The sequence below is a fragment of the Sebastes fasciatus genome, chromosome 24 (genome assembly GCF_043250625.1).
Source record: "Sebastes fasciatus isolate fSebFas1 chromosome 24, fSebFas1.pri, whole genome shotgun sequence".
NCBI classification, from domain to species: Eukaryota; Metazoa; Chordata; class Actinopteri; order Perciformes; family Sebastidae; genus Sebastes; species Sebastes fasciatus.
The window spans coordinates 6295588-6321073 of NC_133818.1; the positions used below are offsets into that span (position 1 = coordinate 6295588).

Consider the following 25486-nt stretch of genomic DNA (forward strand, 5'->3'; position numbering starts at 1 on the left):
TAAAAAAAAAAAAAATGAAAATGATTTTGAACAGTGAATCTGATTGAGGAAAGAGATTCCTTTAGCTGATTTGTGGAGATCAATTTGGGACTGAAGGCTGCATCACGAGTGTGTTTTTTTTTCTGACGGCCGACTGTCAAACCGAAACAACTCGCTGGTAATCAAAGCAGATCACTGACCTGTTTACAAAAGTTTTTTAAAAAAGGAAGCGTAAAATCAGTCCTTTGTATAAGATGCTTTTAAAAAGAAAAACAAGTGTTTTCTCTTTCCAGGATTCAACTCATGGGATTCTCCATCCTCGTCAGTGCTGAAGTGTTCAAGCATGAGCCCCAGGTGTGGTACCTGGATGGGACAATAGGCATCCTCATAGGCCTCATCATCCTTGCCTACGGAGTCACGTAAGTGATGACGAGAGGTTATTAGAGGGGTGGTTTACAAATGGTTAAGTACAACTATAGACCCATTCTCTGTTAGTAAACATGATATTTTGTGAGCGTTATGTGGAGGCAGAAAAAATCTCTGAACACGTTAGTTAACGCTGGCTGGTATGATTAATTTGAGATTAAGTATTTTAATAGAATGACAGCCTGTGTACAAACATTCCTCTTCAAACACGTGGGTTCTAAGATGAAAAGTTTTATCTTTACTGCTGATGCAGGGAGATTTTCTGCCTTGAGCAAAACCGAAAATGAATGTGTGGCCTTAAGAACTCGTAATGGGATGCACACATTTTTATTTAAGGGGGTCAAAGTGTTTGCAAAGGGAGGAGTGAGCGGAGGGGTACTTAGCTGGTTGCAATCTGCAACCACGCCACTAGATGTCGCCACAATCCTACACACTGTCCCTTTAAAGGCAACAATAGCAAGTTTCAGGTCTCTGCAATACATTGCAATGCTCTGCATGCTCAGTGAAATGTTGAAGATGGTCCTTTAAAAGAGCTCATGGCCACTAAGTAATGAACGTTTTGAAGCTACTGGCTCTCAACAACAACAGCAACACTGTGTCTATTGGAGTTGTCTTCTCCTTTAAGGATCACCGCTGGCCTTCCTTGGCATTGCCTTTGTGCCTTCCCAGTTCAAAGTCCCTGGGGGTTTTGATAAGGTAGGCACTGTTGGCATCACAGTCACTCTGCCGCACACCTCGACACGCTCCACCATCTCAGGACGACCTCCGCTTGACCTCTTGATCCAGAATGGATCCCGTGTACGAGTCCGCCGAGTTCACCTCCGAGAACCAGTCGTCGGGTGTGTACGACATGGCCTACGAGGCGCCGTACGACGAGCCTGACCGCCTTGAAGCAGAGTACGAGAACACCGGACGGGCCATTGGGAAAATACCGACTCCCCCTGCTCTCCCACCACCTCGCCATCCCGAGGAGGAGAAGAGGCGAGGCAGTTCCTCCTCGTCCTCGTCCTCGTCCTCCTCATCGTCCTCATCGTCCTCGCATGCTGAAGATGAAAAGAAAGAGGAGATGGAGGATTTGAAGAAGGAGGAAGAGGAGGAGGAGGAGAAGATCGAGGTGGAGGTGGAGGAGAGCAGCAGAGACCTGAGTTGGGAGAGGAGATCTCCAGAGGCGGAGGCGGACGGGGGGAACTCATCACGCAGATCCTCATCTTCCTCATCATCGTCTTCATCGTCTTCATCAGCCTCTGAGAAGGAAAAACCTGTGGAGAAGCCAGAGCCTGAAAAGGACGGACCTGAAGTCAAACTTTTTGTTAAGGTAGGGAGGGAGTTGGTTGGATTTTGAGCTCAATCTCTGTGACATTTTATATGTGTATGCACATAGACGTGCAAACTAACAACCTTTTTCTTTGAACTAAGACGTAGGCCTCATAAATCTCAGTCATAATCACGTTCCTATCAGGAACAAGTGTGCAAGGTCAATGACTGTCTCCTAAAGTGTGCATGTGTGGGTGTGTGTGTGTGTGTGTGTATGTGTGAAATGTGATTGTGGTGTGAGCATGAGTGTGTGTGCACATGTGTGTGTGTGTGTGTTACCCTGGTTCTAAATATAACTTAAGTTGAACTGACAAGAATGTTCTGACTCAGTGGTGGGATAGCTGGGGATGGTTCCTGTCACATGCTAAGTGTGCTAAGTGTATCTATCTATGTATCTATATATCTATCTATCTATCTATCTATAATGAACATTGTACCTCCACACCCAAACACACACACTAACTGAATGTATTACATAATCTGCACATTACACACTAAAGTCCAGTTGGAGTATACAGCCATCATAAATCAGACACTTTGAATTTACAACCGCATCATTTTATAGCAATATAACCCCCGAGGTTATTGCAGTAGAGTAAGAGCAACTGAGGTCTTAGCAGCACTAAGCCAAGCAATGCTGAAGTGCCTTAATCCTGCATTCTTTCTAATAGCCAGCAGGGGGCGACTGTAAATAGTCTGATTGTATAGAAGTCTATGAGAAAATGAGTCTCCTTCTCACTTGATTTATTTCCTCAGTAAACATTGTAAACATGAGTTTATGGTCTCAATCTCTAGTTTCAAGTCTTCTTCAATACAGCATGATGTTCATTAAGTAAATGATGGTCCCAGTTAGAGTCAAATAGACCATAAAGCAGGGGATGCTTTAGGGCGGGGCTACCTTGTGATTGACAGGTCGCTACCACGGCGTTGTCCGTGTTTTTGTCTTAGCACTTCAGAAGTTCATGAAAGTCAATGGTAACATTTTGGTCGCCAAGAAATGTCTTAGTTAGCGTTCGGTTGCACATATCTCCAGACTCTCGTGTCACTTCTGGTTTCAAAAACCAAGATGACGACAACCAAAAACCCAGATGGTGATGGACAAAAACCAAGATGACGACGGCCAAAAACCATGATGGCAGCGGCCTAAATACCAAACTCGAGACTTCAAAACGTCAGTCCACAAACCAATTGGTGACGTCACTGTGATCCGTCGACTTCTTCTATACAGTCTATGGCTTTAAAGGAGCTTACTGATTCAATATAAAGACAAGAATAGCTATAAGTTCCTTTATCTCATTAGACCCCTCCTATAGACTTACCTTCTAGAAAAAGGACAGCAGGGCATCTCGACCGAAATCCATTTATAAACAACTTATTAACATTTATAACTGCAGATTCAGTGGATTACCGTAACAACCTTCTATTAATGATTAGCGCAATTAGCCAGCCAGTGGGACACACAAACAGCTTCCATTCACGTGATCGGTACTAAATGAAGTACTAAGTATGGTATCACTTTAAGGGTACTTAAAGTAATTTCCTACAACGGCTGGGCACTGTAGTTTTTAGCAAAAAATCACCCAAACAGGAGGAAGTAGTGCATTTATTAGGGACTATTTTCAGATGCGGATGAATACACGTTTGGTGCTCTAGTGAGTATTTACAGCTCTAGTACGGCGTAGGGATCAAATCACAATAAAATACAGTGCCCATGTTCCCCATAAAGAAGAAACATATCACCCAGAGCAACAGCGTGGCTCATCGATGTGTGTTTTAAATAGTTTTTAGACAACAATGCAGAAGAAGATATATGAGAATTCCCAGCATGACACCGATGGGTGCTGATGCGTCTGAGAAGGAGACGATGACTCCCGATGATTCAAAGTCACCCGGTTGAATCAGAGCTGTAAGAGGTGGGAGTGGCAGGGCACCCTTGGGTGACTTGGTCTGCCCTCCCCCGCCTCACTGCATTTCAGTGACACCCCCCCCCCACCTCACCCCAAGGGGGTTATTTTTGCCCGACCCCGTCACGCCCCACTGCCGAGGCCTCGGGTACAAATTGAACCTCTCACACACACACATACTCTCTCGCCGGTGCTCGTCCTCAGCTGACACTCTGACAGAGCTGCTATGGGACCAAGCGGACTTCACCACATGTACCTGGACTGGAATCTGCTGTAAACTGACACGGCTCACACACACACACATCTACACAAACAAAAACACACGAGCAAAGCGGGTTTTTCTTGACCATGACGGATACTGCAGCCGAGGAGGACAAGGACCCTGATATTGAGCTATTTGTCAAGGTGGGAGGCTTTGTGTGTGAGGTGTTTTGGTGTTGTGCACATCCCAAGCTGACACTAGATCAGCTTTATTCTCACTTCTAAATTACATATCTGTACATATTCCACTATCTCACCTTGCATTCTGCCTGTAATAGTTTTATTTGAAAGGCTCCTTTAAGCGTTGTGCATGCCATGTTGTTGTTGTTGTGTGCTGATTTTCCATGTGTTAACCTGACACCCACGTGCACAGACAATCTCTCTCTTTCTCTCTCCCTATGAATTATTACTGGGGTCCTTTCAGTGCTGAGAGCAGCGGCTTTAAATGGTCTGAAGTTATGATACAATATGTGTTGGTATGCACGTGCCTGTTTGTATTTATGCACAGGTTTTAGCATGTCTCTTTGTTTGCTGACCAAATAAGTGTTGATATATTGCTCTCTTATAGCCATTTAGTGAGTTTAGTCACTACATATTGTTTTAGTTTAAGGATGGGAGTTGCAAACATATTCGTAATAAACAATCTGGTCATTTTTTTAAATGAGACTTTCAAAATATTTAAAGGAATAGTTCAACATGTTGGAAAATGTGATTTTTTTGCAGAGTTAGATGAGATGATTGACACCGCTCTCGCTGTATGGAATGGTAGAAATTGTGTGGTTGGCTCTTTTGTAAAGTGGAGGTGATTTCTAGTAACTGGGCTGAATGTTTTCTGTATAAAACACAGCAAATCTGGCAAAATAGGTTAATGGAAATTGAAATTTGAAGTCTCTTTAGATTGACAGTGCAATAGGTTGTATGATTTTCTATAGCTGATACGCTGCTACAATTATTGTACAGTAGGAACCACATGTCCAAACGGGCAGTGAAGCGGCTAATGGAAGCAGCGTGGATTATTCATGTTGGACTCGGTGTTTCATTACGGTGTCCTATTGCGGCTATGCACGCACACACACACACACACAGACTCAAGTACACATATTCATACTACTGTATTTGCTCATATGCCAATTATAAGTACGTATGTCTGTGTGTGTTTGTGTACAGGCTGGTAGTGACGGAGAGAGCATCGGAAACTGTCCGTTCTCTCAGCGCCTCTTCATGATCCTCTGGCTCAAAGGGGTCGTCTTCAATGTCACCACTGTTGACCTCAAGAGGTAATATCATATCATATTGTATGTTTATTATGTTTGTATAGGGGTTAAAGAGGTAACACTTCATAATAACCATCTTTAATAAATGGTAAATTATTAGTGAATTAAACTTTTACAACCGTGGCATTTCATTCCAGATTGATAACAGAGGTTATAAATTGATTCCACTTTGATTAGGAAACCGGCCGACCTTCACAACCTGGCCCCGGGGACACACCCGCCCTTCCTCACCTTCCAGGGGGAGGTGCTCACCGACGTCAACAAAGTCGAGGAGTATCTGGAGGAGATGCTGGCTCCACCGAAGTAGGCCTCATAAACACACACGCAGGAAAAGGAAATAAGGCGAGCAACATCCCATCTTACGCCATCTTCTTGTTTCTTAGGTATCCCAAACTTGCAGCAAAGAATCGGGAATCAAACATAGCAGGAAATGACATATTTGCCAAGTTCTCCGCTTACGTCAAAAACACAAGACCAGATAAACATCGAGGTAAGCACAAAACCTGTTAATAAATGCATCTAGTAAGCCTTTATAACCTATATAGGTTCATCAACTTTGATGATCTTGTGACCTGGATATGTTTTTTGTTTTTTTTAATCATGCTTTTTATTGTTTCCTTAAGAGAAATGATTTTAACAAATGTGAATAAAAAGAAATATAAAAAATAATAAATATTTTTACATAAATTAAAATGACATTTTTAAGTAACAATAATAATAATAATGATAATGATAGTGATGATAATAATAAATAAATAAAATAAAATAAAATATAATATGTAAATATATTTTAATAAATAAAAAATGGGATTTTTAAAATAATAATAATACAAATTAAATAAATAATATAAATAATATAAAATATAATATATCAATATTTTTTAATAAATTAAAAATTTGAAATTTGAAATAACAAAATAAATGATAATAATAATAATAATAATAATAATAAAAATAAAGCAATTGCCATTAATAAAAATACATAAATAAATAAAATAAATTAACATTTCGTGTTTTACATGTGTTTCAGCATTAGAGAAGAGTCTAGACAAGTCTCTGGCCAAGCTGGATGAGTATCTGACGAGTCCACTACCTGACGAGGTTGAGGTGGGACGCCACGAGGGAGATTCCAAACGCAAATACCTGGACGGAGACGAACTGACGTTGTCTGACTGCAACCTTCTGCCCAAACTTCATGTTGCAAAGGTAACCTGCTTTGGATTGGTTCATTTTGGCTTCTTTTGATTTTGATTTAAAATGTCGTCTTGACGATACGATAACTTGTTTTCCGCAGGTGGTTGCGAAGAAATACCGTAACTACGACATCCCGTCTGAATTCAGAGGGCTGTGGCGTTACCTTGGCAACGCCTACAGCCGAGATGAGTTCACCAACACGTGCGCGGCCGATGTTGAAATCGAGCTAGCCTATAAGGACGTTGCTAAGAGGCTGGGAAAGTGAATGATTCGTCTTTTTTTTTTTTTAAGTTGCTGTGTAGCATCTCAAGTCTTATACCTCTGTAATAATACCGACTATAAACAAACGGAAGAGGATGAAACTCTTTGGTTAAGGTGATTATAGCCTACTGCTGATATTTCTCAAACGAATAACATGATTTTTTATTGAAGAAAAAAGGTTTGCAATTGATCGTAGCCCCCTCCCCTGAGCAGTGATCACAGCTTAGGAACCGTAACGGACAGACACAGAGATGCACACACATGACCGAACACATAATCTCCTGGAGGCGATAATAAAAAGTGTGGATTAACCAGTGTTTATCTGCTTTAAAAAAGCTTGACAAGCGTAGCAACAGTAACTAACGGTCGATTTGAGATGTGAAAAGTTGAGCGGGGAAAATAAAATGTAGTTGTCAAGAGCAGATCCCCAGTCAGCCAGTGTTGGAGGTTGTTTTCTCCTGAAGTGTTACCCCTTTCTGCTTATTAAACCCTAATAATTTACATATGTAAAAGGGATAATGGGATGCATAAAGCAGGGTTTGATTATTTGACCCGTCCTCTTTCTTCTGTGCATTATGTTGTATTATTACATTATTGTTAAGAATGTGTTTCAGCCAAAGTAATTTGTCTTTTATTGGGGTAGTGTCGGCTTTGTAGACTTTAGAGATATGGTGTGTGTCTCCCTCCACAGTTTATGCATCACACTGGTCACAATCTCGGTGTATTTCAGATTAAAACTATACTTTCAACTTGATAAATCAGCACCCAAACAAACCAAGTTTACCGCATCTGTTGTGTTGTCATATCATTTTAATCATGAGTGCCTTAGTGGGAATCAAGCTCTCCTCTGCCTCCAGCTCTTTATGTCTGTACAATAAATTATATATTTCTGAATATAATATATGAATGTGAATTATTAATATCATCAAAGGACTTCTCCTGCCCCACGGAGCTGTGTGATGATAATATAAATGAATGTAAATGATTGTAGCTCAGCTATATACATATTCTTTTCTGATGATTAGAACCATGAACCCACTGTGTATATGTCGCTTATTTGAATAATAAATCTATTTTCTCAGAGACTGAGCTTGAGAAACTGTCTCATTGATGCATGACAGTCATACGTACGGTGTACGCCGTACAAGAGAATGGATATTGAATGTGTCTCTCACGGCAAATCAAGCTGTCGTTGTGTGACATTGTGCAAATGTTTTCCAGAGAAATGGCAATACAAGAGAGCTTTGTTTATGGAAATGCATGCAAATTCATCTTAGGTGTGTCGGTGGGGGCTAAATAACGCTCCAAAGTTGGGCTACATTTTAGGGAGGAAAAACTGGCAGGGACATTTTCAAAAGAGGTCCCTTGACCTCTGACCTCAAGATATGTGAATGAAAATGGGTTGTATATTTATACATCTATATACAACATATATTTATTATTTTTTACACCTATCAGCAGCTATAACCCCATAATTTACTACATATTCAAGAGCGCAATACTGACTTAACAGTACAATAATTGAGTGCAATTACTCTGGCATTAATATTGCATTTATTTAAACTAATATTCATATTTATTTATACTTTTCTTGCATTTTAACACATGATATATCCTGTTTTTCAGCGTTATTATTTGCACTGCTGTTATACATATTTCTTATTTACATTTTTAAAAAAAAGTAAAATAACGGAAATTTTCCGGCAGCAGGGGCAAAACAGAGCCATGAGGAGGTGCAGAGGTCACTTAAATTACAATATGCTGAAAGGTTATTTTGCCCAGTGATGCCAAAAAAATGTTGCCTACAGAAGCTTTAAAGAAGGAGCTTCATTGAGCTGTGAGTGTGACTACAAACGGAGTTCACTCAGTCACAGAGTGGGAGGGTCTAGGGACCGGATTGGAGTTGGGCCAAGGTCTCCAATTTGAGGTTGGAAGTGAAGAGGCTCAGTATGAATGTGGTGAACGGCGTAGCTGCTTTCTCACTTTCTAAAAAGGCTCCGTTCCTACTGTTCATGTGTCCCAACCGACCCTGTACTCCCCTATATTTAGCCATTTATGCAGACCTCCCACTGTCACCACTCCTTCATGATCAATAGACAGGAATAAACACAAGGAAAACCTTAAACGCTAAGACTGAACAATGTCTCTGAAGGCGTTGCTGCTGTGTACACAGCTTTTCTCCACCTTTTGCTTTCAGTGTTTGTTATCTTGTCACAGCAGGATCCTCGTCATCCCTCCCTCAACACAGAAACTTTACTGGATTTCCACCTCACAGTATTTCTATTTTTATGTTCTGAATACTGGTAGAAATATCAGCACTCATTTCCACAATAACTACCAGCTGAATCATGTCATCACAAGACAAAAATGTCCCTAAATCGTTGAGCAATGCTTTATTTTTTTAGTACTTTTAACAAATGCAATGTGTCAAATGATTCAGTAACTTTTCAGCATGTCTATATAATAATGCAAGAGGCCAGTTGTATCAGCTGGCAGCCAGCAGGTGGCAGTAAACACAAAGCTTTTATTGGTCTGTGACAGCATGACTATATAGTTAGGGACCGTCCTGTTTTATGTCTCCTCATTCTGTTTAACTACCTTCATGTTGCAAAATGTCACTGAACATCAGTCACTATGGCCCACATCTATATATATTTACAGGCCTGCTGGTAATCAAAGCTTTAGCTAATAAAGCAAGTAACATCATGTTTTGATAAAGCAAAATAGATTTGAATACAAACTATTCTCAAGCAAAGAAGAAAGCAAGAATTGTGTCTGTTTTTTCTCAGTCCTTCATTCTGATGAATTGCAAGTTGTTGCATATCATAATGTCATAAAATTATACAAGGCTTGTTTGATGTGTCTCGAGACATATTGCTGTTAATTAGTAACATATTCCTATTTTAACACCACAGAGTTGTCCTCCTTTATTGACTTTTTGTAGTGAAGAGTCTTTCAGCTTTATTTCAACTTTATTTTATGTATGCCTCAGTGGTGGAAGAAGTATTTACTGAAGTAAAAGTCGCTATGCGCTAAAATGGAGCGTTTCAGACAGAGGGTGAATACAGGTATATTCAGCCAGACAGTATGAGGAAAATAAATGTTTTTTTTAACATTACAGCATGTAAACATGTTTTAGTAGAAACACAAAATACAAGTATGAACCTGAAAATGAGCATGATATGGGACCTTTAAAAATATATATTTTTATAAAACGGTCATTATATCCTGACAGCATGAGACAGGTAATCTGAAAAAAGTCATGTGCCTCTGTGTCCTCCGGTGTCCTCCGGTGTCCTCCGGTGTCCTCCGGTGTCCTCCGGTGTCCTCCTCCGGTGTCCTCCGGTGTCCTCCAGTGTCCTCCGGTGTCCTGCGGTGTCCTCCGGTGTTTCTGCATTGAGTACAACTACATAACTACATTTTGCTAATAAAAATACTTTTTTTGTGATCAAATTTGTATTATTATTTGAACCAAAGAGATGTAGACATACAATCAGCAATACTGCAGTGAATAAAGGTAATCAAACAAAACAATATATATATAAAGGACTGGTCAGTAAGATTTACCTATAATGTGACAGACCACAAAAAGTCACTCAAAGTCACTATAAAGGATGCAGATGAATATACATGCACACACATATTATAATATATCGTGCTGTCAAACGATTAAAATATTTAATCGCAATTAATTGCAAATTAATCACACGTTTTTATCTGTTCAAAAATGTACTTTAAAGGGAGATTTGTCAAGTATGTAATACTCTTATCCACAAACAAAGCTATTATGACGGGCAGCAAAAGCAGTTTATGTTGTCATGCTGGTATTACCAGATTCTTTTTAGCTGACTGTTGTTGTTTCCGTAACAGTATTCAATTATTACAGTATTTCAGATTTGCGTTGAGTTACCGAAAGAAGCAACTAACCACCCAACAGTGGTTCAAACTGAAATGTCCCACACCTTCATGATAATTTAAAGGTGCTAAATAAGGGAGGATTCCGATTGCCTCTCAACTAGGGCTGTCAATCGATTAAAAGCAAATGTTTTGATCAGCTCAAAATGTACCATAAAGGGATATTAAACAAGTATTTAATACTCTTATCAACATGGACAAATACGCTTGCTCTATGCAAATGTATGTCTATATTTATTATTGGAAATCAATTACCACATGGACCCAAGCTGTTGCCTAGCAACGCAATTCTGTTGCAATTTTGTTGCAATTTTGTTGCAATTTCGTCGCTATGCGCTAAAACAGAGTGTTTAAGATAGAGGGTGAATACAGGTATATTCAGGCAGACAGTATGAGGAAAATAAAGTTTTTTTTTAACATTACAGCATGTAAACATGTTCTAGTAGAAACACAAAATACAAGTATGAAACTGAAAATGAGCATGACATGGGACCTTTAAGTAAACCTTAAAGTAACCTTTAAGTCAGATAAATGTAGTGGGGTAAAAACTACAATGTGTACCTCTGTATTGTAGTGTAGAACTATAAAGTGACAAAAAATTGTGTATTATTTATACAGTAAACTCCACCGGTGCCTAACATTCTTCGTTTTCCTCCAGGCTGTAACACTCAGACGGTCCCTAACCGTCCCTCTCTGTCTGCTCGAGGGGCAGAGCCAACAGAAGAGGCTCGTTACCAGCTCTGCTCCACGCAACGACGTCTTCCTCTCCTCTTTACCCGGGATTTTAACCATTAATACCACCTCATATCAACACCCCGTTCAGCCAGAGACTCCACGAGAAAGGTGAGCGTCTTTCTGCCTCATTATTAAAGAAATAAGGCTGTAAGAAGAAGAGGAGGAGGAGGAGGAGGAGGAGGTGTGAGGTGCTCCGGGAGTGGGCGACTTGTCATTGCGGCGGTCAGTGACGGTTAGTGGCGGTGTTGTGTTTGGTGCGTGTTTTGGTGTTAAATGTTAATATTATCCAGCCGAATTAAAGATAATGTAGCCAGAAATGGTGTAAGCTTGCTATTAAGTGTGCTAGCCACGTTAAATAAAGCGCAGCTGGCTGGTAACACAGCTAGCTGGCTGGTTTTCTAACTGCCTGTTATCACAACGTGAACCGCCGCAGCCTGAGCAGCTATTGTTTGTTATTACACCAAGCTAGCTTATAAAAGAGGTGATATTGTTGATATAAACCACTTAACTGCAGATTTTTTCCAGCCGAATAGTAGTTTTGTGTTAGGAAAATGTCCCTAGCAGGTTGTTGAAGAATAATATTCAGCTTTAAGTCATTATTTAGCTTGTTAAAAGTTAAATGTGCCAATTTTCAGACGTGATTCGTTAATCATGCACCTTTAACATGAAACCACAAGTGCTGTAAGCTGTCATTTAGCTGTCATCACTGTTTTGTGTGTACAATGTAAACATGGCAGGTGACATTTACAGTGTGTCACTGACAGTGGAGACTTGTATGATGGTAAAACAGCAATTTATTGTATGATTCCATAGTTAATCACGATTAATCGAATAGTTGTCTATAGTTAATCGCGATTAATTGCATGATTGTCCATAGTTAATCGTGATTAATCGCGATTAATTGCATGATTGTCCATAGTTATTTGCGATTAATTGCATGATTCCATTATTAATCACGATTAATCGCATGATTGTCTATAGTTAATCGCGATTAATCGCATGATTGTCCATAGTTAATCGTGATTAATCACATGATTGTCCATAGTTAATCGTGATTAATCACATGATTGTCCATAGTTAATCGTGATTAATTGCATGATTCCATAATTAATCACGATTAATCGCATGATTGTCTATAGTTAATCGCGATTAATCGCATGATTGTCCATAGTTAATCGTGATTAATTGCATGATTCCATAATTAATCATGATTAATCGCATGATTGTCCATAGTTAATCGTGATTAATCACATGATTGTCCATAGTTAATCGTGATTAATCACATGATTGTCCATAGTTAATCGTGATTAATTGCATGATTCCATAATTAATCACGATTAATCGCATGATTGTCTATAGTTAATCGCGATTAATCGCATGATTGTCCATAGTTAATCGTGATTAATCACATGATTGTCCATAGTTAATCGTGATTAATCACATGATTGTCCATAGTTAATCGTGATTAATTGCATGATTCCATAATTAATCACGATTAATCGCATGATTGTCTATAGTTAATCGCGATTAATCGCATGATTGTCCATAGTTAATCGCGATTAATTGCATGATTCCATATTTAATCGCAATTAATCGCATGATTGTCCATAGTTTTTTGTGATTAATCAAGTGCAATCAAACAAGTGCTGTTATCTATTTTTAGCTGTCATAACTCTACTATGTGTACAATATTCACAAAGCAGGTGACATTTACAGTGTGTCACTGACAGTGGTGACTTGTATGATGGTAAAACACCAACCAGGCATTTCACCTTGTTATACCCAACCCAGAGAGATAGAGACAGGGTTTTTCCTCTCTCTCAGCTTCCAGAGATGATGTTCATCATGTTAATTCATGCCTTGTAGGCCCACGGTGTGTTCTTTGGAAATGCTTGGCTGGAAGGGCTTGTTATTTTGGCACGATTTAACACCTTGTTTTGGAATGAGCCTGGGGGAAATTTCACAATAACTTAAAACATACATTTAATTCTGGTAGAGTTGCATGCCAAGGTTATGTTCTTCATGTTTCACAGCGGTTTATTTTAGGGCTGTTTGTCAATTAAAATGTTTAATCGCAATTAATCGCATGATTGTCCATAGTTTTTTGCGATTAATCACATGATTGTCTATAGTTAATCGCAATTAATCACATGATTGTCCATAGTTAATCGCGATTAATCGCATGATTGTCCATAGTTAATCGCAATTAATCACATTATTGTCCATAGTTAATCGCAATTAATTGCATGATTCCATAGTTAATTGCGATTAATCGCATGTTTGTCCATTAGGGATGTAAGAAAATATCGAATATCGCGATATTATGTTTTGTGATACTGTATCGATTCTCCATATACGCTGCATTAATTTTTAATTAATAGTTTACATGCAAAAATTGTCAATATTTTTTTTCATTTGGAAAGACGTGCCCTCTCAAAGTAGTGCTATGATGTCTAGCTTCAAAACTGAGTCCACTACAAACCTAAAAGTCACAAGTTGCATCAAAGTGTTAAAGAAATTAGTGCCGTTAAAATAAATGTGCGTTATTATCGCGTTAATTTTGACATCCCTATGACCAGCAAGCTTAGTAAAACCTAAAAAAGTGAGGGATATAGGGCGAATGAGAAGCTTGATTTCCTGTTCTGGTGTTCATTAGGTCACTCTGGTCCATCGAAGCACTTAGTCCACCAGTGCGGTCCAGTCATTTTCAGCCTGCTATCAGGTTATGACATGTCGATTTGATTATATGAGATGCATCATTATCATGCAGGCTGCAAATGTGATGTGTACTTTCAACAAGAAGCTTGTGATCAGCGTCCCTCCTCCCTCCCTGCTTATGATCCTCCGAGCTAAGTGCGTAGTGGCCATCACCATCCCAAGGTGAACTGCCCCCTGGCTTTATAAAGAGCTCTTTCAGCCACCTTTTCGCCGAAGCCCTTGGGATTATAAGTCCAAAGGAAAAGGAGCTTTGCCTCGGTGGCATGCTTCACTGGCAAGGAATCGTCGGAGATTGGGTGAGCCAGCAGAGGCAGCGGAGGAATTGAAGATGGAGGGGTCTGTGGTGATGGATGCCATGCAGGGAAGTGGAACACTTGGCCTTTCTGTGATTAAAGGACTCCTGTTCTCTCAGCACAAAAACATCCACCTGTCTTCTCTTACTCGTGTGGTCAGCCTGGTTACTGATCACCAAGCCGGAAATTCACCAGGGTCAGTACAAAGTACACTCGAGGAAGCTATAAAATCATCTCTTCAGAAGAAGATCGTGCCATGTGCGTTGCACTTTAGCCACTCCACTCTGAAGAGGCTCTCTCTCCCCCATTACATTACGCAACGCATTTCTTTACAGTCAGTCCACTGTTTTGGAGCTCTGCGGTTTCACGCAAAGCGCTCGTTTACTCGTGCTGCACATCTGAGCTGCTGCAGAGGAGATGCTCATTGGTAGGGCGAGTCACAAAGCCAGCAGTAAATCCTCTTGAAAAGCTGTTTTCACATCCAGGGCAGAAAAACTGAAGAGGTAATAAAAGGCAGATTAGGGATTTTCAAAAGGCCTTTAGTGTAACCTCAAACATTAATCGCAATGTCATGCCTGGTTTTTGTCTCAGAGACTGTTGGGAGGTTTCTCTCAGGTTTCTCTCTACCTGAGCAGAGAACGACATCCACATTAATATATTTTTGTTTCAAAACAGTGAAAACAATCCATGTTGAGAGCCGTTGAGCTGTCCAAGTTAACACGATAATAACGCAAATTTGTTCTAACGCCACTAATTTCTTTGACGCATTAACGCAACTTGCGATTTTTAGGCTGTTGTTGCCTATTGGGCTGCAGTTTGCCATGTTATGATTTGAGCATATATTTGATGCTAAATGCAGTACCTGTCAGGGTTTCTGGACAATATGTGTCATTGTTTTGTGTTGAAAATTGATTTACACCATAAATATATACATACATTTGCATAAAGCAGCCTATTTGTCCACTCCCATGTTGATAAGAGTATTAAATACTTGTTTAATATCCCTTTATGCTACTGAAATGTCTTTAAATTATCATGAGGGTGTGAGACATTTCAGTTTGTACCACTGTTCGGTAGTTAATTACTTCTTTCGGTAACTCAACTCAAACCTGAAATACTGGAATAACTGAATACTGTTACGGAAACAACCACAGTCAGCTAAAAAGAATTTGGTAATACCAGCATGCCAACATAAACTACCTGTCATAAAGCTTTGTTTGGCAATTATGTTGTTATGGTTGTGTGTTTATGCAAACTGTTGCGGTGTGACGCACGAGGATAGAAAGTGAGGACATTTCGCCACTCCTGACTTCATTAAAGGAGTTTAGAGGATTTGGATTGCATTAAGAGTGAAGAGCGGCATTAGGATTATGTCAGGGGAAAGTGTTATAGGCATGTAGTGCCCTGCAGAGGGTTAGGGTTTTTGGGATTTAATGTAGTCAGCGAAGGGCCTCGCAGGAATGCTGATATCAGTGGGTGCATGCATCTCATTGCATAACAGTTCATTGCCTTTAAATGCTGCATTTAAAATGCTTTTTTATTTTGCTTTAAGATACTTAAGTGTTCTTCTTCATGTTGTAATGAGGCCATCTTGTGTTAGCGTAACAACAGGGCTTGTATGTGGTGGTGACAGGGGGAAAAGGAAGTGTTACTCTCAGCAGCAAACCTCATCTGCAATTCCTACCCACGCTTGTCACCGGGCTTGTTTCTCGACATGCAGGTCATGTTCACGGTGGTCTCGTCCTCCTCCCGCTCATCTCGTGGCATGTTGTGGCAGGTTAAACCTGTCAGTGCTGGTCTGGGGAGGGAAAGTGATGCCCTATCTTAGCAGTGTGTTTTTGGCTTAGTAGATGACTTAATGAAGTGTTTTTAACAAGCGTGCCCATTAAAAGAAACCAGTGTGTTACAAGTTTTATGCAAAGAGCGTTGTTTCCATGTGTTTGTTAGTGATGACAGACATCCAGGGAAGACTCATGGTCAAAACCGAGTATATGTCTGGATCGTGTATTCTCAGTTTGTGAATTTGTGGCTAAATTGTTACTGAAATAGTCAGTGGTCATGTCTATAATGTGAAATCCAGCTGTACATACTGTACACATACAAATGTGCTTGTGTTCACGGTAATGAGAGTGCTGCATCCTGTTACGGTGTGTCACTTGGTCGCTCTAGTGCATCACCTTCCTCCCTGATCGTACCACAGGAACTTACTGGAAGTCTGATCAGGATTTATATGACAAAAGCTTTAAAATCGGTCCCCTTGAAGAAGTGTTTGAGCCCATCAGTGACTCAATAAAGAACACATTACCATTGATCTGTGTGCCGCTCACATTTTAGATGAACCTCCTGAATGTAGCTGCAGAGAAAAGCCCGTCTCAAACCACACGGGGTCAGCTCCTGCTATCTGGTTACGAGCTGGATTCCCACCAGTAAGGTGGTGGTGAGGCTGCAGCAGCGGGGTCTGTTCCTCTGGAGGGCCTAATGAATAATTAAGAGGCGGGGCTTATGTGAAGGAGTCCATTAAGATGCAGAGTCACACCGGTCTCCATGGCAGCAGGGCCATATTATCAGGATCACGTCTCCTTTCTCGGGGCCAGGCAACAGGCGAACTAGCTCAGTGTTAGTGTGGGAGAGGATGGACGCTGACTGGAGGGAGGAAATTCTCTTTCCTGGATGAGACGATACTTGAAAAATATCCCAAAACCGGAGCCTCTAAGTGTCAAATGGAGGGCTGTCACAGCATCAGTAAGAGAGAAAGGTGGGCTAAGTTAGGCATCTTGAGTGGCTTTTGTCTTTACAGTCTAACAGTTTTGATAATGGATTAATAATTAAGGCAATTTTAAAGCAAAAAAATCACTGGTTCCAGCTCCTCAAAGGTAAATATTAGGCCTGGGTAGTGTTGCCAGAAAGGTATTGCAATACCCTGCCATTAAAAACAGTATGATACCCAGTTTTATTAGTACAGATATTTTAAGATAATAATATAAGTAGCGCTAGAGTACAGCATCAGACCTTCATCAACCTTCGCTCTTTAGCTGTCGCCTGCAGAGAGCTCTGAAGTTACCTGAGTGTGAGAAGCTCCATGAAAGTCTATTTATATTCAGGAGAAAAATGGATACCTTTTCATAGTCGATCCATAATTGATGGCCGAAGCTGTATCTAGAGCATATTTCACTGACTACTTTCTGTGGTTATGCAACAAGCTCTTAGTGTATGTTATTTCAGTTCATCTCTCTCTGTCTCTTTTAGACCTGGAGTAATGCACTGGAATTAATCTAGAGCTCCCTCCAGCCTGCTTCACCTTTTATAAAATCACTAAACTACACTTCCAAGGAGGTTATTTTCAGCTCTGATCACAGATGCAAAGGAAATGGACAGAGTCTTTACCTTGCGTGGCCATCTGGCCGGGTCTCCAGCATATGGCAGACAGAACAAGGGCAACGGCTGTGTGATTAGAGGACTCCGCTGGAAAGATATTAAATCCTGACATGATTATTGTGACAACGATGCGATATCATTGTTGACTCTAAATCCCTGCGACTTTACCATAAACCAGATATATCTGCACACACACGGGGGAAATAAACCCTCATGATTACTGGAACATAGACGATGAGGCCACTGCTTATTGTAAACATTCATATTAGAGCAATCCTGTAGGTAGGTGCATACAGTATTTGTTAATGTGAGGGCTGGAAACTAGAAAAACAAGTTCTACTTTGTTGTGTAAATGTTTAGTCAGAGGTTCATGTTTCTCATTGAACTAGAAAATGACTCAACTTTCTGTGGAACTTATTTTTTGTTTGTGTGTAATCAGTCTTCTGACTGTATTCTGAGTAATATTTGCTGCCTTGGAAATGTTTTCGTATTCATCCCCTGATTTGTTCTTTTTTAGCAAAATTTTTAGCATTCATTGACAGGAAATTGACCCACCAGGACCTTCCAAGATACTCGTGTATTTCACTTAAAATCACATTTCACACCTTGTTTCTAAACAGATGGTCTCCATTCAACTTCTTTTGCATCTACTAAAAAAGCACAGCTGCACCGGTAATGATTTAGATGTTTCGTTTTTATATTTGCATTTCATTTAGAAAAATGGACTGCATTTAAATAGCACTCTTTTTTCTCGTCTACCAACCTTTAAGGCTGCACAATTATGGCCAAAATGATAATCACGATTATTTGAGATCACAATTATTCTTTGTTTTTAGCGACAACATATTTCACATTTAGATAAACAGAGTACACAAACCCAATGTTCCGGTGTTTTGTTTTGTAAGTTAGTGACGTTTGTCACGTGTTTTTTATTGACGTTTGTGACATGTTTTCTGTAGTGTTTTACTTAGTTTAGTTACTTATTTTAAGCCCAACCATGACGTTTTCCCCGGTGCTAACTAAGTGATTTTCTTGCCTAAACCCAACAGCTGACTTTTGCGTGGTGTCAGGAATATTCACCCTATATTTTGTAGGCTACATTTTAAAGTTAAATGCATCAATCGGGCCAGCCTTTAGTCGTTCACCCAGATTTCCACTCTATTCTGGTAAAGGCTTAAATATAGAGGTCATTAGTGGAACAATTAAAACACAAAATGAACTGTTTTCATTAAGAATGCAGTGTGATAACTCTTAAACAGGGACCCAGGAAACCTATTGAAACCAAATCTGTAATTTCAGAATGGAAGTTATGGCATCATTACTGCTTTTTTTAAGATGTCATTTTGCTGTTAATTGCCATTATCGTATCCATCTTTTAAAATATGCTTCTGTTATTTCCTTGCTAGGGAGCACACCAGACCTTCCTATTTTCATATCTGCCTGGGCGTATCGGTACTACAGTGTGGTCGATACCTGAAACTGAAAAACAAATGCAATTTTCAAGCTGAAATTTCAGCTCTGTTGTCCCTAACATGGAAAAAGTCCTTTTGTAGCAGATTCAAGAGGACAGTGATTCCTCCCAGGCTTGAATGATTCAATTGTTTCTGTCCTCACCGCCTCTTGAACCTACAGCGTTTTCTTCCAACAATGAAAGAAAAAGCATTCAGCAGGTCGTTACGTTATCATCTCAAGTTGCGGAGGGGTCGTATATTGTGCAACCTTAGCTGGCTGTCAACGCCGTTCCACTCGGCTGTTGCCGCTGAGAGCCAGAGGGATCGCTGCCAGACAAATTAAGATCCTGAATTAGAAACCAGAAGGTAACTGAGAGGAGATATATGGGGAGGAAGGGGGTTGGGGGATAGCTGCATCGCCTCTTTTCTCTACAGACTGTGATTGGCGAGTCTCCCAACAAAGGGGTGATGTTGCGTGATGGGTTTCTGTGTTAAATAAAGCAGGAAATCAGGCTGCTGCGACTGAGACTATTCTGTAGAGGTTTTGGCTTCCCACAGCGATGTACCACGGGCTAGTTCATCTTCGATAAACAGCCCCGAAGCCTCCCATCCTCGTCGGCGCCCAACTAGCGAGCGCTTCCAGCCTTTCCCTGCCCTCCTCCAACACACACAGTCCCAAGCAATGAGAGACATCCGATGTTATCAGCACTGCAGATTGCACAGCGCTGCTACTGCCAAGGGCTTGTCTCATGAATTCACAGTGCAGTGCGGCGCAGAGATTTCTCCCTCCCTTACTGAAAGCCTTGTTTTGCACACATCACAAAGCAAATTAGAGTTAAATATAAGAAAAAAAAGATGCAGGAATTTGTTAAAAATGTATAAAAAGATCTCACGGCCGAACAATTACGGTGTGTCATAACCTGCTGTGAGATGCCAGCCCCGCTGGAGGCTGCTCGCAGCTGTCTCTGACCTATTTATGAAGCTGATGGATGGAAGGTGAAAAGAGCCTTTTGTGTTTCTGAGGAAAAGTGCTGATGATTTTCTGCCAACACGTTCAGCGCTGATATAATCCATCTTTGCCGCCGCCTTGCCTCACTCTGAACAGATTCAGATTCAAGAAACATATTCATAATAGAAGATCAATAGATGATTTTGGTTGAGTGCATTGTATTATTCTTGTGTTGTTGCATCCACGGGAGCGGCGGCGGCGGCGGCGGCGGTCCTGACCTGGTTCGAGAAAGGCTGCAGAAATCCCCTCCCCACACTCAGCCTCATTTCCAACCACAGCGGTTGCAGATCAGAGAGCGTCTTTTTCTTTTTGGCTTGATTGCACGCTTGATTCTTTTTGTTGCTTAGCGCCTAAAGCCAGAGGCGTTTATTTAGTTGTGCATAGATTGCCTTGAGGTTGTCAGTTAAGACTTGTTGGACTATTTAACAGCTTCACAAGTGCTGCAGGGCAAAAAAAAGTTTGATGGTTTTGGGCCAAATGCGTTATCATTGGCATGGTTATGTTCAATCAGCAGTAAAGATAGCACAGTGAGTTGAGAAAAGGGAAATGTGATTTGGCTTTTTAGGAATATTGTCTACTTATATGCTTGCTCTGATTGCATAAAACATATAAATCAAATGTTATATCTGGTAGTTGTTTATTGATGAGCAGACAGGAGAAAATTAAATGTGTTCTTGCTATTGCACCACGGGGAGTGGTAGTTGACAAACTGTATTTTTCTGTTGCAACACTGGAAAATGTGAAGAAGAGCTTGTGGTGTGAAGAAGAGCTTGTGGTTTGATTTTGGAAAGCTTCTGAACTGTTTGTTCATCTCTGGCACTGTTTACACTTTCAAGTGTTTCGTATCAAGATAAAATCCAGATATGACTGAAAGTGGCAGTAGGCAGAATGTTTTTGGCATCATTGGGTAAAGTTTCCAACCAGTGCAACTTCAGCTGCCATTGTCACTTCGGACAGACCCACGGAGTGTCACTTACTGATGTAGTCCCAGTTGGAGGAGTTAAGATCACGTATGCGTCTTGGAGATACAGATGCATTTACAGCTTTTCAACATCACCTCAAACCACCTCTGGATTTCAATCCATCTTGAAAGCTTCTTATCGTACTCTAGTGCCAGCTTCTAAAATGTGATGCAACCTTTCTCTTTTTTATATGATTGAAAAAGAGTTTTGGACTATTACAAAACAAGCCATTTGTCAACATTACCTTGGACTCCCAGAACCTGTGATGACCACTATTTTTAGAGATTTTGCCGACTAAATGATTGACAGATTAATCAATGATTAAGTGATTCATTGTTTGTTGTAACCCTACTTTAACATGAAATGTAGTTTGACTCATTCACCTTAGACCTGACCTTTTACCTCCTACCGATTTGTCCTCAAGTGGGAGTAAATGAGTATAACCGTGACCTTTTACATTTCAATACACATGCTCAACCACAAACAGTCCAGCTTCCTTCATTTGTCTGGCACAAAAGCCTGTTGAACATTGAAAAAGTAAAGGCGTGTATTTAAAATTCTGTGTGTGTTCTGGCTTGTCAGTGAGGAAGATAAATTGCAAACTATACAAATGTTTATATTTTGACCCTCTTGCATAAATTCCCTACAGCCGCCATCAATCATAAAGATCACACTGTCGGTCTGGGTGAGACGAGGCTGTGTGCTGTGGAGCCTCTCTTTCAGGACAACTTTAAATTACTTCTGAAGGCCTTATCTTGTTTTTAACCAGTCATCTGTATTGCTTTCACAACAAGTTCTCTGCAGCCTGGTTCACTCGTACTGTATGCCTCCATTCAACCTCTCCCGTCCAGTCAAATGAACCCAGTTTGGTGCGTCACTCTCCTGCGTGCATACCATACGAGCTTCCACACACAGCCACCCTCCAGTTCAGATACAGTGTGCCTCTGTGCTGTGTGGTCTGCTGCAGTTAAAATCTGGCTGCAGATCTGCACTACTCTCACGTCTAATGCCTCCTGTTTGCTCTCCCATTCATGGCTAGTTCCTCATTCTCTAAAATGTTTTTAGCAGCTGTAATGCTGCACGGCCCGTCGTGGTTTATCACCTCTAGCGTCTGGTGTTTGGCTGTGAAGTTGCCTCCTTCTCACATTTGAAACAAGCATTGCAGAATCCTTTTTATATGTCAGTTCAATCTCAGTGAAGCATTACCTTATATGGCAGGATATCCGTAGATACAGATTGCAGATTGTCGATGAGCCATATTGGCTAATACAGATTGTTTTTGTTGTCATAAAGTGGGCATGTCTGTAAAGGGGAGACTAGTGGGTACCCATAGAAACCATTTTCATTCACATATCTTGAGGTCAGAGGTCAAGGGACCCCTTTGAAAATAGTCATGCCAGTTTTTCCTTGCCAAAATTTAGCGCAAGTTTGAAGCGTTATTTAGCCTCCTTCTCAACAAGCTAGTATGACATGGTTGTACCAATGGACACAGGTTTCCTAGTGTCATATGATGCCAATAACTTCATCTAGCTTTAAAACTGAGCCCGCTGCAACCTCAATCGGTATCCGTAAGGAAAAAATGGTATCGGAACATCTCTACTTGAAAGAAAGAATAAACCGTATAAAGGTTTTTTATTTTTATTTTGAGTTTAAGCTTGTAATCTGCATTTTTTCTCTGTTTTCTTTATTACTTTTATACTTCAGTTTCTCCACGTTGCTCTGAATTATGGCTCCTGACTCATTGCCCAATTGCTTTTATTGTAATCATGTACATTGGGTTGGGAGAGGGAATTCCCTCATTGTCATCATCTCTCATCTCTCTTTCTTCTCTTTTTGCTGCAGGATGCAAGAGGTTGGACTCAGTCCACTGAGATGTTACTGAGCGACGAGGATGGGTCAGAGAAGGAAATCATGCCGGTGAGGCAAACAAGCCACCCCCCCAAAACCCACTGCAGCTACACCGACTGACGCCGCCATGCCCCGCCACCTGCCCTCCTGATTCTCCTCCCCCCGACCTCTGCGCCTCCCCTCGGTCAAACCAGAGTCTCCTCTAACACCTCCCTGTCAAGTCAGCATGGCTACGCCCTTCCTGTGGAAGCTGTCGTCCCAGAAGCTGGGCTTCTTCCTGGTCAGCTTCGGGTTCATCTGGGGCATGATGCTGCTACACTTCACCATCCAGCAGCGAGCCAGCCACGAGAACAGCGCCGTGCTGAGGCAGCAGATCCTGGACCTCAGCAAGCGCTACATCAAGGCCCTGGCGGAGGAGAACCAGAGTGTCATGGATGGGCCCTACGTGGGTACCATGACGGCTTACGGTAAGCTGGTGAATGAGTCTTCTATCCCAGGATTAGCCCGCTATTAGCAAAGCAAAATGAATGTATTAATTGATGCTGTATGAGTCATAACTTTTTTGATTTCCATAAGATCACTACCAGGCAATAAAACAACAAAAGAGGTACCCTTTACCAGAGTTATGATGTAGCGCTTCCCCTCTGTTTTTACATCTTCCTTAAATCAGAGCACCTGGTTCCACTTGTCTACCGCCTGATCAGGCACAACATCGGCCATATTCAAGAAAACTTGCCCGGGAGATTTAACGCTGTTACAGCTGCATCGGAGCAAAATTACTGTAATAGCACAGGTCCAGGAGAGCCGTCGATAAGTTATTCATGCCATTAATAGACCTGTATGGCTCGATGGGAGGCTTCATTAGAAACCTGAGATTGGAATTGATTGTCCCGTAATACCCAGAGAAACAACAGGAATACAGTAAAGCTCCAGGAGATTAAATCAGCTCCCAGAGAACACGAAGAAGGAGCAAAGAAACACGTGCAGTAGTTGCTTGGCTTATTTAAAGGTACTACACATGCAACACAATTTTATTTAGATGTCTAAAATAAGTTTTGCAGCGGTACATTGCTTTGCTTCCATGCAGGTACTCCTGCCTACCGTCATCTACTGTAGGTAATACACTGACTATGGATAAGTACCTCATACAGCTCCACTTCAAAACACCCAAACTATCCCTTTAATAACTTAAGATGAAGAATGACTAGTTTGTACAGCTATAATTCCCCTAGAAGAGAAACTGTGCCCGTTTACAACATTTCCATAAAAGGAGTTATCCTCATCAATCATGTCATTAATCAAATGTGATCCAAGCCCAGTTTGTAGATTTTCCCGCAACACGATCCAGAGTTTCCAGGGAACAGCGTCCTGTCCTGTTTGTTTTGTTCCCTTATATGATGGATTGATTTCCACGGCGCTGTCGGAGCTGCGGCACAGTCTGCTGACCGCCGTCCAATATCACATCAGAATCCATTTCATGTCCTTGATTAGATAGGGAGGCAGCAGGATGCTCCGTGCTTCCTGCACTCACTCACTTGGTCCATGATTTGCACTGATACAATCTGTAGAGTTTCCTCCTTTGCGACCCATAAATGACCCATAAAATCTTAATGCATTTGAATTTAATATTGTGTCTCGTGAGAGCCCATTTGTCAAGTCAAGTCAATTTTATTTATATAGCCCAATATCTCAAATTTGCCTCGAGGGGCTTTACAATCTGTGCGGCATACGACACCCTCTGTTCTCGGCTCATTGTAAGAAACACACCTGTTGAAAAGCATGATGTCAGTGTGTCGGAGCAGCTAGCAGTCTGCCTGTTTATACACAGCCAGGATAAGATGCTTTTTGATGGTGCTAAATATAGTGCGTCTCAAGCTAATGTCTGTCAGTATCTTCATGTTAGGCAATCAGTTACCACCTTACTTCCAATGTTTTCTGTCAAAGTAGTTTCACATCAAGTCTAACATGATTGGATGCAATTTTTGGTGTCTTATATAGAAAAATTCTAATTTCCTAGGTATTTATTCTCGTTTGTTTTCTAAACGGCAACCTCTCATAAGTTATTTAAACAACTCACGAACGAGTGATGGTAGTAAAAAATTGTTACAGCATAGTATCGCGTTATTTTTGAGTAGCAATACTGTATCGATACACGGCCCAGAGAATACATAAATGTACAGGGAGGAAAAAAATAACATGTTTATTTATACTTATATTAGGAGAGAAGAGAAGATAAGTATAGAAAAGGAATTGAAAAAGAATAAATAAATAAATAAATAAATGAAAATGAAATAGAAATTTGAGATAAAGTTAGAAAATAGAAAAAAATAATGAAAAAAATTAGAATAGGAATAATAATAATAAACAAAAATAAATAAAAAATAAATAGAGAAAAATAAATAGGGAAAAAAACTAAAATAATAAATAAATAAATAAAGAGAAACAAAGTTAATGGTGATAATAAATCACAACAAAATAAATAAATAAATAGAAGAATAGAAATGAAAAATCCCCAAGTTGTTACATATTCATTTAGTTCACATCAATCAAAATTAAGTTATTGGAAG

The 25486-nt window shown here is 40.5% G+C and overlaps 2 protein-coding genes and 1 long non-coding RNA gene across 7 annotated transcripts in view; 2 read left to right on the forward strand and 1 right to left on the reverse strand.

The window, feature by feature from the left end:
- Positions 1-289: 289 nt before the first annotated feature.
- On the reverse strand, positions 290-1672 carry LOC141762600 (uncharacterized). The gene is made up of 3 exons (XR_012592849.1): positions 1547-1672; positions 1362-1448; positions 290-381 (listed from the first exon to the last, which is right to left on the reverse strand). It is a non-coding gene; the product is annotated as an uncharacterized LOC141762600 (long non-coding RNA).
- Positions 291-7712, forward strand: clic5a (chloride intracellular channel 5a). 4 transcript variants are annotated; one of them, XM_074626505.1, is made up of 6 exons: positions 291-398; positions 5052-5161; positions 5336-5461; positions 5542-5648; positions 6189-6364; positions 6453-7712. In XM_074626505.1, the coding sequence occupies exons 2-6, from the start codon at positions 5106-5108 to the stop codon at positions 6615-6617; spliced, it is 630 nt and encodes a 209-aa protein (XP_074482606.1). In that variant the 5' UTR covers positions 291-398; positions 5052-5105; the 3' UTR covers positions 6618-7712. The 4 variants fall into 4 exon arrangements, with proteins under 4 accessions (XP_074482606.1, XP_074482603.1, XP_074482604.1 ...); XM_074626502.1 differs by lacking the exon at positions 291-398 and adding an exon at positions 1060-1720; XM_074626503.1 differs by lacking the exon at positions 291-398 and adding an exon at positions 3716-4028.
- A 3500-nt stretch (positions 7713-11212) lies between these two features.
- mgat5 (alpha-1,6-mannosylglycoprotein 6-beta-N-acetylglucosaminyltransferase) overlaps positions 11213-25486 on the forward strand; it is a 72857-nt gene continuing 58583 nt past the window's right edge. Inside the window, exons 1-2 of one of the 2 annotated variants that reach the window (XM_074626497.1) lie at positions 11213-11371; positions 22914-23386. In XM_074626497.1, the coding sequence (XP_074482598.1) occupies positions 23146-23386 (241 nt within the window). In that variant the 5' untranslated portion in view covers positions 11213-11371; positions 22914-23145. Of the gene's footprint in view, positions 11496-22913; positions 23387-25486 lie in introns of both variants that reach the window. The other variant, XM_074626498.1, reaches the window with a different exon arrangement.

Bases quoted from the DNA above. Each gene is read 5' to 3' on its own strand.
- clic5a (XM_074626502.1), top strand. From the start codon at position 1,193: ATGGATCCCGTGTACGAGTCCGCCGAGTTCACCTCCGAGAACCAGTCG. The intron at 5,162-5,335 runs GTAATATCATAT...CACTTTGATTAG, and splicing joins ACCACTGTTGACCTCAAGAG to GAAACCGGCCGACCTTCACA. The intron at 5,649-6,188 runs GTAAGCACAAAA...CATGTGTTTCAG, and splicing joins AAGACCAGATAAACATCGAG to CATTAGAGAAGAGTCTAGAC.